Here is a 13464-nt window from a genome sequence, read left to right as displayed (position 1 = left end):
TGGTCGGTCAGTTTGTTCAAGTTTGGTGTTGTTTAACGGCTTGCTGTGGAGTCGATGATTGTCATGTAGGTACTGAATTATTAGCCTTGACTGCAGTCTGCTTCAACTCGGGAGAACCAATTGCCATTTCTATATCTCATCTCGCACAAGATACAATTGCTTAAGCTTCTAACCATTGAATAATTACAAATAGAAGTGACACCGCAGATTACTCATGCAACTATAAGAGTACCGGAAGATAGATGAACTACAGGTTTGCGCCTCATCTATCATGTATTTTCGAGTTCAGTCTTCACTAGTAATTTTTTTTAAATCTTCTTAAAAAAATTAATAATTATTATTATAAATTTCAAAGAGCTTATATTGATATAAGTTTTCGTATTTTGAAAAGTCATATTAGTCTAGAGAACAAGGACGATGCCTTTTACTCCTACTGGCCTAGGTTCGAATACCGGTAAAATTTGAAATTGTTTTTTTTTTTTTTGCGGAGATTTTTTTTGACAAATTTAATTTAATTAAATTTAATTTAAAAAAAAACATTCTCAATTTCCCGTCAGATTCGAACCTAGGCAGGTAAACTTACCAGACATTCACCTTATCCTCTAGGCTATCTCCACTTTTTGAAATAGGTAAACTTTTATCTATATGTATAATTGGTTTAGGATTTGAATTTGGATTGTTGGATTTGCTTTTGGATTGTTGGATTTGCTTTTTTAATTCAACGCACGATACTAGCGCCTATAATTTTACAGCGGAAGTTTCCCTGGGTGTCCACTTCTATTTGTAATTATTCAATGCTTCTAACACATTTTAATTATTGAAGTATAACAACAATTCTGGATTGATGATGTTGAAGTATAAACATCTTCGAAGGGTATTGATTTATTTTATCGAAGTTGAATGTTTCCAGAAGGTATTTCAAGCAGGACCAGGATCGCCGACATCAGCACTGTTGCCTATTAGGTGACTGTTGGGCAGTTCGACATTTAATCTCGGCTTTGAGTTACACTACATTTCAACTAATACGTCTGAGCTTGCTTCAATTCGAGTAAAATATCCCTTAGATCTTACAGCTTCCTGGCATGGGTGAAATTGTAACGTGTACTGTGTACTCGTTATACTTAGGATGAGTAAATTATACGTTAGATGATTAAATGTACTTTATTTAATATAAGTTGGTATTATACAATGAATAAATACTTCTTAATATTAATCTTTATTCTATGATGGTTGAAGCTCAACTGGTTTGACGTTTCATTTCTAAGCTGTGACCTATTCATAATTGAAGGTATTACAATAATAGTTTCAATTCACAATAAGCATTTACATTACACGCTTCTTTTTTTTTTTTTTTTTTTTTTTTTTTTTATGTTATGTTTACGAGCATTATATCACTAAATAATCTTTTTGGCAAAGTTACCATATCGAACAGGGGGTGCACTTACTCGACCACTTCGAGTCACAAAAGGCCTTGCACTTTTATCAGGCATTTCGGCAACCTCTGTTCCTGAGTCAGGTACGAAGCTGTCACGATGAACTGATTCATTATGAATTACTGATGAGCTTTGTTGTTCCGTTGATCGTTCGGCTTCGTTTGGCGTGTTACTTTTAGGCGGTACAATTGTATTATCATTATTTTTGCTTAAACTAATATTAACATTAGTATTGTTTTTCTTATTTGGCAGTATAATATTGATTTCTTTGTCATTATTAGATTAAGAATTAACATTATTTCTTATATGATCTTCAAATAGCAGTTCACTAGTACTTATTTCATTATTTTTTGTCTTAGCTATGAATCTGCGATTTCTTCGAAAATAATTACCAAAGTTATCTAGTACAATATATGACCTATCATTAATATTATCTGTAATCTTTCCGTATTGCCATTCTTTGCCATTTTTCTTAAAAATTACTAGGTCACAAACATTCAACATTGGCAAAGATCTCGCGGTTCGGTCGTAATAATATTTCTGTTTTTCCTTTTTCTTTTGAATTTTTTCTTGAATATCGACTTCATTTATATTGCTTCGATATAACAGTTGACTCGCTACCGGTAATCTTGTCTTAATCTGGCGGCCAAAGAATAATTGAGCAGGCGATAGTTTCATAGTCGCGACCTGGGTGGTGTTATACTCGAGTATGCGATATTGAAATCTATCCGTTTCATGTACCTCATAACATCGCCTCAAAAGATTTTTCGTAATAGCTACGCCCTTTTCCGCAAGTCCATTACTTTGCGGGTACCGTGGACTAGAAAAAGTAAATAAAATGTTTGCCTCATTGGCAAATTTCTCGAATGCCACTGAGCCAAAGGGGCTATTATCACATCTGATTTCCGATGGATATCCTACGCGATCAAATATTCTTACAATGACTTCAATTATATGACTAGACGTTTTCCTACTTAGTTTTTCTGATATGATAAAACCCGAATACGCATCGATAATTGATATATAATCGTGTCCAGCCATTTCAAATAAATCAATTGCCACTCTTTGAAACAGGTACCCAGGATTAGAATCCTGAACCAACGGTTCTTTTTGAATGTTTCGTTTGAACTTTTCGCAAATAGTACATTGCGAAACCATTTCTTTAATTTTTTACGACATACCCGGCCAAAAATAGTGGGAGCGTGCACGTGAAAGCGTTTTTTCAACTCCTAAATGTGGTTCGTGTAGCCACTTGGATATTTTTGTCTGAAGTTCAGACGGAATGACCAGTCTATGGTCTTTAAAAAGAAGCCCATTCTCAAAATGTAAATTATCACGGTATTTATGAAATTTTTGGCTTAAATCATCAAGCTGATGATATCCGGGCCATCCCGTTTGTACATATTTACATATGCGCGTGTACTTATCATCATCTTTAATTACACGCAAGTATAATTTATAGTTATCTTCCGATAAACACACCTGCCGAGTGACTTTATGTATCGAATGGCACGACAAATTAGGAATGAATTTTGCAAGATACTTAAATAATCCAAGCAATCTCATAACACTGGATTTGTTTGTTGGTTTGGGCATATCTACAATGGCTTTGGTGTATCGAAAGTCGGGTTTTATCTGACCCTCTGAAATTAAATGACCCATGAACTTAATTTGCTTTTGCTTAAATTGAATTTTATCCGCATTAAATTTAATGTTATACTTCATGGCGCGTTCCATTACGATTGAAAGGGTTTGATCATGTTCAATATCAGTTGCAGCTGCAATAGCCAAATCATCAAAATATATAAAGAGATTAGGAATGTCACCGAATGTTTGCACCATTTTTTTCTGGAACATTTCCGGTGCACTATTTATACCAAATGGCACACGATTGAACTTAAACCTACCTACTGGAGTCATAAACGTAGTTAAATCTGCACTTTTAGCATCAAGTTCCATGTGCCAAAATCCGTTGCTTAAATCGAGCACAGAAAATACACATTTATTTGCCAATCGTCTCATTACATCTTCGATTGTTGGAATTAGGAAATGTTCACGCTTAATGCATGCATTAAGAGGCTTTGGATCAAGACAAATCCGAAGTTTTCCATTAGGTTTTTCCACGAGCTGAACATTGTTCACCCAATCGGTGGGATAATCGACTGGAGAAATGATTCCAGTCTGAACCATCGATTCAAGTTCAGATTCCAAACGATCACATAGGCTTAAAGGAATGCGTTTTTTGTAGTGCAATGAGGGTATCGAATCCTCTTTTAACCTAATAGAGCAAGTTCCCGGAAATTTACCCACACCACTAAAATTATTCTCATATTTTTCTATAAATTCCCCTTTATTCCCAGGTAAATATGGTAATGATTGCACAGTATTCAACCGTTTTACTAAACCAAATTCAATGCAAGTTGACAAGCCCAGCAGCGGTTCAAGTGCATCATCAACAATAAGAAATTCAGCCGTTTTAACCGTTTCTCTTTCCACATCAAAACATTCTAAGTTTACTAATCCATGAATATTAATTTTATTAGCACTGTAGTCTAGCACAGCAAATTCATTTTTTTGTTTTTGAAAATTCACATTAAATTTCTTAATTAAATTAATTGGGATGCAATTGACGTCAGATCCAGTGTCAATCTTGAATGTGGTTAGCCAATTATTATTAATTCTATAAGTTTTTGTCCATCTTATTAATCCACGAGTGTTTGAATTTAATCTAGAAGTATTAATATTTCTACTTAATATACTAATATGTCCATCAACCTGCTCTAAACTAAAGTAATTACCTTCATCATTCCAGTTGAGACTATTTGTTTGTTTCTTGTAGTTGTTGCTGCTGTTGTTACTGTTGTTGCTGTTTTTGCTATTGTTGCTGTTGCTGCTGTTGTTGTCTCTCCTTGGTTGATGATTTCCGTATGATTGTTGTTGTCCATTTAGTTTTGCCTTACCCTTCTGTTTGCAAAATTTACTGAAGTGTCCCTTTCTTCCACAGTTTGAACAATTGATGTCGATGGCTTTGCAAGAGCGCATATGATTTTGTGTGAAAGGTGCGCCACAATTATAACAATATCGAGACACCGAATTGCATTCTGGGTCAGTTGTTTTCGAGACGGCATTTACAGTGGAAGCATTGTTACGTCGCTCTAGCAATATTTTATTTGCATTTGCAGCCTCGTAAATTTTACAAGTTTCAATGACCTTTTTTAATGGGTCATCCTTTCCTCCGATAATAATACGATCACGCAACATTCGATGCTAGTAAGTTGCTCCGCAATTACAGTTGTATTCACAAAATCGGAGCTGAGTTCGTAGCTCCGTTTCGAAATGGGCAAAAGTCTGGTTTTCCTTTTGCACTACTGTGTTAAATTTATAAGATTCCATCGCAATATTTTTCCTTGGAAGGCAATAGTCATCAAATGCCCTTAAGACGATATCCAAAGTGTTTGAAACTATGGGAGCACCATTGTTCTGCTGCCCCTCACCTTCGTTCTCCTCTTCTTCTCCATCTTCGCCATCTTCGCTTTCATCGTCATCTTCACTATTGCCACCGCGTTGTCTAAATGGATTTGCAGGTGCATTTACTGCTCCAAACATGCTCTCAAGTGTCCCATCGTTTGGATATAATGATTTCAATCTAATGTATTATTTTCAATACAACTAACGTGTTTGTATTTCTCTTTCTGTAAATTTCTTTTTTTTTATTTAATTAATTATTTAATATTTTGAATTAATTTAAATTTATATTTTTGGTCGGTCAGTTTGTTTAAGTTTGGTGTTGTTTAACGGCTTGCTGTGGAGTCGATGATTGTCATGTAGGTACTGAATTATTAGCCTTGACTGCAGTCTGCTTCAACTCGGGAGAACCAATTGCCATTTCTATATCTCATCTCGCACAAGATACAATTGCTTAAGCTTCTAACACATTTTAATTATTGAAGTATAACAACAATTCTGGGTTGATGATGTTGAAGTATAAACATCTTCGAAGGGTATTGATTTATTTTATCGAAGTTGAATGTTTCCAGAAGGTATTTCAAGCAGGACCGGGATCGCCGACATCAGCACTGTTGCCTATTAGGTGACTGTTGGGCAGTTCGACATTTAATCTCGGCTTTGAGTTACACTACATTTCAACTAATACGTCTGAGCTTGCTTCAATTCGAGTAAAATATCCCTTAGATCTTACAGCTTCCTGGCATGGGTGAAATTGTAACGTGTACTGTGTACTCGTTATACTTAGGATGAGTAAATTATACGTTAGATGATTAAATGTACTTTATTTAATATAAGTTGGTATTATACAATGAATAAATACTTCTTAATATTAATCTTTATTCTATGATGGTTGAAGCTCAACTGGTTTGACGTTTCATTTCTAAGCTGTGACCTATTCATAATTGAAGGTTGATGGATTACAATAATAGTTTCAATTCACAATAAGCATTTACATTACACGCTTCTTTTTTTTTTTTTTTTTTTTTTTGTATGTTATGTTTACGAGCATTAGGTATATCACTAAATAATCTTTTTGGCAAAGTTACCATATCGAACAGGGGGTGCACTTACTCGACCACTTCGAGTCACAAAAGGCCTTGCACTTTTATCAGGCATTTCGGCAACCTCTGTTCCTGAGTCAGGTACGAAGCTGTCACGATGAACTGATTCATTATGAATTACTGATGAGCTTTGTTGTTCCGTTGATCGTTCGGCTTCGTTTGGCGTGTTACTTTTAGGCGGTACAATTGTATTATCATTATTTTTGCTTAAACTAATATTAACATCAGTATTGTTTTTCTTATTTGGCAGTATAATATTGATTTCTTTGTCATTATTACATTCAGAATTAACATTATTTCTTATATGATCTTCAAATAGCAGTTCACTAGTACTTATTTCATTATTTTTTGTCTTAGCTATGAATCTGCGATTTCTTCGAAAATAATTACCAAAGTTATCTAGTACAATATATGACCTATCATTAATATTATCTGTAATCTTTCCGTATTGCCATTCTTTGCCATTTTTCTTAAAAATTACTAGGTCACCCACATTCAACATTGGCAAAGATCTCGCGGTTCGGTCGTAATAATATTTCTGTTTTTCCTTTTTCTTTTGAATTTTTTCTTGAATATCGACTTCATTTATATTGCTTCGATATAACAGTTGACTCGCTACCGGTAATCTTGTCTTAATCTGGCGGCCAAAGAATAATTGAGCAGGCGATAGTTTCATAGTCGCGACCTGGGTGGTGTTATACTCGAGTATGCGATATTGAAATCTATCCGTTTCATGTACCTCATAACATCGCCTCAAAAGATTTTTCGTAATAGCTACGCCCTTTTCCGCAAGTCCATTACTTTGCGGGTACCGTGGACTAGAAAAAGTAAATAAAATGTTTGCCTCATTGGCAAATTTCTCGAATGCCACTGAGCCAAAGGGGCTATTATCACATCTGATTTCCGATGGATATCCTACGCGATCAAATATTCTTACAATGACTTCAATTATATGACTAGACGTTTTCCTACTTAGTTTTTCTGATATGATAAAACCCGAATACGCATCGATAATTGATATATAATCGTGTCCAGCCATTTCAAATAAATCAATTGCCACTCTTTGAAACAGGTACCCAGGATTAGAATCCTGAACCAACGGTTCTTTTTGAATGTTTCGTTTGAACTTTTCGCAAATAGTACATTGCGAAACCATTTCTTTAATTTTTTACGACATACCCGGCCAAAAATAGTGGGAGCGTGCACGTGAAAGCGTTTTTTCAACTCCTAAATGTGGTTCGTGTAGCCACTTGGATATTTTTGTCTGAAGTTCAGACGGAATGACCAGTCTATGGTCTTTAAAAAGAAGCCCATTCTCAAAATGTAAATTATCACGGTATTTATGAAATTTTTGGCTTAATTCATCAAGCTGATGATATCCGGGCCATCCCGTTTGTACATATTTACATATGCGCGTGTACTTATCATCATCTTTAATTACACGCAAGCAGGGTTCGAACTTCAGTTTCAAAATTTCGAAGCAAATTTGAAAAAAAAGTGAAGTAGATCCAAAATTTCGGAAGTAGATTCCAACATTAAACTTTCAGAACATTTATTTCCAAAAATTTATTTAAAAAAAATTATGTTTCAACAAAATTATTTTTTTTTTACTTTTTTATAATGATCTTTTCCAAAAGATGTAACGGTGCTAAAGGGTAAAACGGTTAATTCAGCATAATCTAACAAATTTTTGGTCCGGAATTCTTCAAAATCAGTCAAAATTACTTTGACAACCTTTATTTCTATCTTGAATTCGAAGAATAATTGACCTCCATTCATATTTTGAGATACAAGAAGCCAAAATTATAAAACTCGACAAATACCTTACCCAATCAAGCAGAAGATGCCTACAGAACCTGACCAACCACCCTAACCCAATAATAGGAAGAATCATGAACCAGCCAAGACATCCTAACCAGCGGAACTTAGAAGCTAAGGAACTTTTGGATGAGGATTTGATATCAACCAACGACGAAGAGAACATTCATTCTACGCTGATCCTGGGTCAGCTCACTATCGTGGCTGAAAGCCTCACCTCTCCCTAATCCAACCTTCACAATGACAACCGGACCTGAACAACCTGAGTTAAGAAGCTGCCAACAGAATTAAAATTTTAAACAAATACAATGACAATTAACTGTAAATTTAGTTAAAAAAAAAACAATGTAAAAACGTTAGGCCCCTTTTGTGCCAACATAATACTAATATAATCAATGTAAATTTTAAGATAACTAGCTTTAAGCAAATTGTATATATATAATTACTGTTCAATAAAAATATCGTTAAATCGTTAAAAAAAAATCTTTTGAGATATCAGTTGAGCTTTATTTCTCAATGCCTCGACCAGATTTAAAATTGAAGTTAAATCCCTTTCTCTAAATTTATTACTTGAAAAATATTTTTCAATTAAGAAATAGAAGTAGATCCTGAAAAAGAGAAGTAGGGAAGTAGATTTTATTTTTTGCCCAAAATCGAAGTAAATCTACTTCGATCGAAGTAAAGTCCGAACCCTGCACGCAAGTATAATTTATAGTTATCTTCCAATAAACACACCTGCCGAGTGACTTTATGTATCGAATGGCACGACAAATTAGGAATGAATTTTGCAAGATACTTAAATAATCCAAGCAATCTCATAACACTGGATTTGTTTGTTGGTTTGGGCATATCTACAATGGCTTTGGTGTATCGAAAGTCGGGTTTTATCTGACCCTCTGAAATTAAATGACCCATGAACTTAATTTGCTTTTGCTTAAATTGAATTTTGTCCGCATTAAATTTAATGTTATACTTCATGGCGCGTTCCATTACGATTGAAAGGGTTTGATCATGTTCAATATCAGTTGCAGCTGCAATAGCCAAATCATCAAAATATATAAAGAGATAAGGAATGTCACCGAATGTTTGCACCATTTTTTTCTGGAACATTTCCGGTGCACTATTTATACCAAATGGCACACGATTGAACTTAAACCTACCTACTGGAGTCATAAACGTAGTTAAATCTGCACTTTTAGCATCAAGTTCCATGTGCCAAAATCCGTTGCTTAAATCGAGCACAGAAAATACACATTTATTTGCCAATCGTCTCATTACATCTTCGATTGTTGGAATTAGGAAATGTTCACGCTTAATGCATGCATTAAGAGGCTTTGGATCAAGACAAATCCGAAGTTTTCCATTAGGTTTTTCCACGAGCTGAACATTGTTCACCCAATCGGTGGGATAATCGACTGGAGAAATGATTCCAGTCTGAACCATCGATTCAAGTTCAGATTTCAAACGATCACATAGGCTTAAAGGAATTCGTTTTTTGTAGTGCAATGAGGGTATCGAATCCTCTTTTAACCTAATAGAGCAAGTTCCCGGAAATTTACCCACACCACTAAAATTATTCTCATATTTTTCTATAAATTCCCCTTTATTCCCAGGTAAATATGGTAATGATTGCACAGTATTCAACCGTTTTACTAAACCAAATTCAATGCAAGTTGACAAGCCCAGCAGCGGTTCAAGTGCATCATCAACAATAAGAAATTCAGCCGTTTTAACCGTTTCTCTTTCCACATCAAAACATTCTAAGTTTACTAATCCATGAATATTAATTTTATTAGCACTGTAGTCTAGCACAGCAAATTCATTTTTTTGTTTTTGAAAATTCACATTAAATTTCTTAATTAAATTAATTGGGATGCAATTGACGTCAGATCCAGTGTCAATCTTGAATGTGGTTAGCCAATTATTATTAATTCTATAAGTTTTTGTCCATCTTATTAATCCACGAGTGTTTGAATTTAATCTAGAAGTATTAATATTTCTACTTAATATACTAATATGTCCATCAACCTGCTCTAAACTAAAGTAATTACCTTCATCATTCCAGTTGAGACTATTTGTTTGTTTCTTGTAGTTGTTGCTGCTGTTGTTACTGTTGTTGCTGTTTTTGCTATTGTTGCTGTTGCTGCTGTTGTTGTCTCTCCTTGGTTGATGATTTCCGTATGATTGTTGTTGTCCATTTAGTTTTGCCTTACCCTTCTGTTTGCAAAATTTACTGAAGTGTCCCTTTCTTCCACAGTTTGAACAATTGATGTCGATGGCTTTGCAAGAGCGCATATGATTTTGTGTGAAAGGTGCGCCACAATTATAACAATATCGAGACACCGAATTGCATTCTGGGTCAGTTGTTTTCGAGACGGCATTTACAGTGGAAGCATTGTTACGTCGCTCTAGCAATATTTTATTTGCATTTGCAGCCTCGTAAATTTTACAAGTTTCAATGACCTTTTTTAATGGGTCATCCTTTCCTCCGATAATAATACGATCACGCAACATTCGATGCTAGTAAGTTGCTCCGCAATTACAGTTGTATTCACAAAATCGGAGCTGAGTTCGTAGCTCCGTTTCGAAATGGGCAAAAGTCTGGTTTTCCTTTTGCACTACTGTGTTAAATTTATAAGATTCCATCGCAATATTTTTCCTTGGAAGGCAATAGTCATCAAATGCCCTTAAGACGATATCCAAAGTGTTTGAAACTATGGGAGCACCATTGTTCTGCTGCCCCTCACCTTCGTTCTCCTCTTCTTCTCCATCTTCGCCATCTTCGCTTTCATCGTCATCTTCACTATTGCCACCGCGTTGTCTAAATGGATTTGCAGGTGCATTTACTGCTCCAAACATGCTCTCAAGTGTCCCATCGTTTGGATATAATGATTTCAATCTAATGTATTATTTTCAATACAACTAACGTGTTTGTATTTCTCTTTCTGTAAATTTCTTTTTTTTTATTTAATTAATTATTTAATATTTTGAGTTAATTTAAATTTATATTTTTGGTCGGTCAGTTTGTTTAAGTTTGGTGTTGTTTAACGGCTTGCTGTGGAGTCGATGATTGTCATGTAGGTACTGAATTATTAGCCTTGACTGCAGTCTGCTTCAACTCGGGAGAACCAATTGCCATTTCTATATCTCATCTCGCACAAGATACAATTGCTTAAGCTTCTAACACATTTTAATTATTGAAGTATAACAACAATTCTGGGTTGATGATGTTGAAGTATAAACATCTTCGAAGGGTATTGATTTATTTTATCGAAGTTGAATGTTTCCAGAAGGTATTTCAAGCAGGACCGGGATCGCCGACATCAGCACTGTTGCCTATTAGGTGACTGTTGGGCAGTTCGACATTTAATCTCGGCTTTGAGTTACACTACATTTCAACTAATACGTCTGAGCTTGCTTCAATTCGAGTAAAATATCCCTTAGATCTTACAGCTTCCTGGCATGGGTGAAATTGTAACGTGTACTGTGTACTCGTTATACTTAGGATGAGTAAATTATACGTTAGATGATTAAATGTACTTTATTTAATATAAGTTGGTATTATACAATGAATAAATACTTCTTAATATTAATCTTTATTCTATGATGGTTGAAGCTCAACTGGTTTGACGTTTCATTTCTAAGCTGTGACCTATTCATAATTGAAGGTTGATGGATTACAATAATAGTTTCAATTCACAATAAGCATTTACATTACACGCTTTTTTTTTTTTTTTTTTTTTTTTGTATGTTATGTTTACGAGCATTAGGTATATCACTAAATAATCTTTTTGGTAAAGTTACCATATCGAACAGGGGGTGCACTTACTCGACCACTTCGAGTCACAAAAGGCCTTGCACTTTTATCAGGCATTTCGGCAACCTCTGTTCCTGAGTCAGGTACGAAGCTGTCACGATGAACTGATTCATTATGAATTACTGATGAGCTTTGTTGTTCCGTTGATCGTTCGGCTTCGTTTGGCGTGTTACTTTTAGGCGGTACAATTGTATTATCATTATTTTTGCTTAAACTAATATTAACATCAGTATTGTTTTTCTTATTTGGCAGTATAATATTGATTTCTTTGTCATTATTACATTCAGAATTAACATTATTTCTTATATGATCTTCAAATAGCAGTTCACTAGTACTTATTTCATTATTTTTTGTCTTAGCTATGAATCTGCGATTTCTTCGAAAATAATTACCAAAGTTATCTAGTACAATATATGACCTATCATTAATATTATCTGTAATCTTTCCGTATTGCCATTCTTTGCCATTTTTCTTAAAAATTACTAGGTCACCCACATTCAACATTGGCAAAGATCTCGCGGTTCGGTCGTAATAATATTTCTGTTTTTCCTTTTTCTTTTGAATTTTTTCTTGAATATCGACTTCATTTATATTGCTTCGATATAACAGTTGACTCGCTACCGGTAATCTTGTCTTAATCTGGCGGCCAAAGAATAATTGAGCAGGCGATAGTTTCATAGTCGCGACCTGGGTGGTGTTATACTCGAGTATGCGATATTGAAATCTATCCGTTTCATGTACCTCATAACATCGCCTCAAAAGATTTTTCGTAATAGCTACGCCCTTTTCCGCAAGTCCATTACTTTGCGGGTACCGTGGACTAGAAAAAGTAAATAAAATGTTTGCCTCATTGGCAAATTTCTCGAATGCCACTGAGCCAAAGGGGCTATTATCACATCTGATTTCCGATGGATATCCTACGCGATCAAATATTCTTACAATGACTTCAATTATATGACTAGACGTTTTCCTACTTAGTTTTTCTGATATGATAAAACCCGAATACGCATCGATAATTGATATATAATCGTGTCCAGCCATTTCAAATAAATCAATTGCCACTCTTTGAAACAGGTACCCAGGATTAGAATCCTGAACCAACGGTTCTTTTTGAATGTTTCGTTTGAACTTTTCGCAAATAGTACATTGCGAAACCATTTCTTTAATTTTTTACGACATACCCGGCCAAAAATAGTGGGAGCGTGCACGTGAAAGCGTTTTTTCAACTCCTAAATGTGGTTCGTGTAGCCACTTGGATATTTTTGTCTGAAGTTCAGACGGAATGACCAGTCTATGGTCTTTAAAAAGAAGCCCATTCTCAAAATGTAAATTATCACGGTATTTATGAAATTTTTGGCTTAATTCATCAAGCTGATGATATCCGGGCCATCCCGTTTGTACATATTTACATATGCGCGTGTACTTATCATCATCTTTAATTACACGCAAGCAGGGTTCGAACTTCAGTTTCAAAATTTCGAAGCAAATTTGAAAAAAAAGTGAAGTAGATCCAAAATTTCGGAAGTAGATTCCAACATTAAACTTTCAGAACATTTATTTCCAAAAATTTATTTAAAAAAAATTATTTTTCAACAAAATTATTTTTTTTTTACTTTTTTATAATGATCTTTTCCAAAAGATGTAACGGTGCTAAAGGGTAAAACGGTTAATTCAGCATAATCTAACAAATTTTTGGTCCGGAATTCTTCAAAATCAGTCAAAATTACTTTGACAACCTTTATTTCTATCTTGAATTCGAAGAATAATTGACCTCCATTCATATTTTGAGATACAAGAAGCCAAAATTATAAAACTCGACAAATACCTT

At 34.6% G+C, this 13464-nt stretch overlaps 2 protein-coding genes across 2 annotated transcripts; both read right to left on the bottom strand.

Annotated features, from left to right (window-relative positions):
* Positions 1 to 3749: 3749 nt before the first annotated feature.
* On the bottom strand, positions 3750 to 5064 carry LOC129907707 (putative uncharacterized protein DDB_G0272516). Its single transcript, XM_055984035.1, has 2 exons — positions 4232 to 5064; positions 3750 to 4161 (listed from the first exon to the last, which is right to left on the bottom strand). The coding sequence occupies exons 1-2, from the start codon at positions 4692 to 4694 to the stop codon at positions 4157 to 4159; spliced, it is 468 nt and encodes a 155-aa protein (XP_055840010.1). The 5' UTR covers positions 4695 to 5064; the 3' UTR covers positions 3750 to 4156.
* A 4326-nt stretch (positions 5065 to 9390) lies between these two features.
* LOC129907705 (putative uncharacterized protein DDB_G0272516) lies at positions 9391 to 10698 on the bottom strand. The gene is made up of 2 exons (XM_055984032.1): positions 9871 to 10698; positions 9391 to 9800 (listed from the first exon to the last, which is right to left on the bottom strand). Exons 1-2 carry the CDS (start codon positions 10331 to 10333, stop codon positions 9796 to 9798), a joined length of 468 nt encoding a protein of 155 aa, XP_055840007.1. The 5' UTR covers positions 10334 to 10698; the 3' UTR covers positions 9391 to 9795.
* Positions 10699 to 13464: the final 2766 nt, after the last annotated feature.

The sequence above is a fragment of the Episyrphus balteatus genome, chromosome 1 (genome assembly GCF_945859705.1).
Source record: "Episyrphus balteatus chromosome 1, idEpiBalt1.1, whole genome shotgun sequence".
Classification (NCBI taxonomy): domain Eukaryota; kingdom Metazoa; phylum Arthropoda; class Insecta; order Diptera; family Syrphidae; genus Episyrphus; species Episyrphus balteatus.
The sequence above is the reverse complement of the archived record's forward strand: the minus strand, read 5'-3'. Positions and strand labels throughout refer to the sequence as shown.

Excerpts from the sequence above, each read along its gene's own strand:
- LOC129907705 (XM_055984032.1), bottom strand. The coding sequence starts at position 10,333 with ATGTTGCGTGATCGTATTATTATCGGAGGAAAGGATGACCCATTAAAA.
- LOC129907707 (XM_055984035.1), bottom strand. The coding sequence starts at position 4,694 with ATGTTGCGTGATCGTATTATTATCGGAGGAAAGGATGACCCATTAAAA.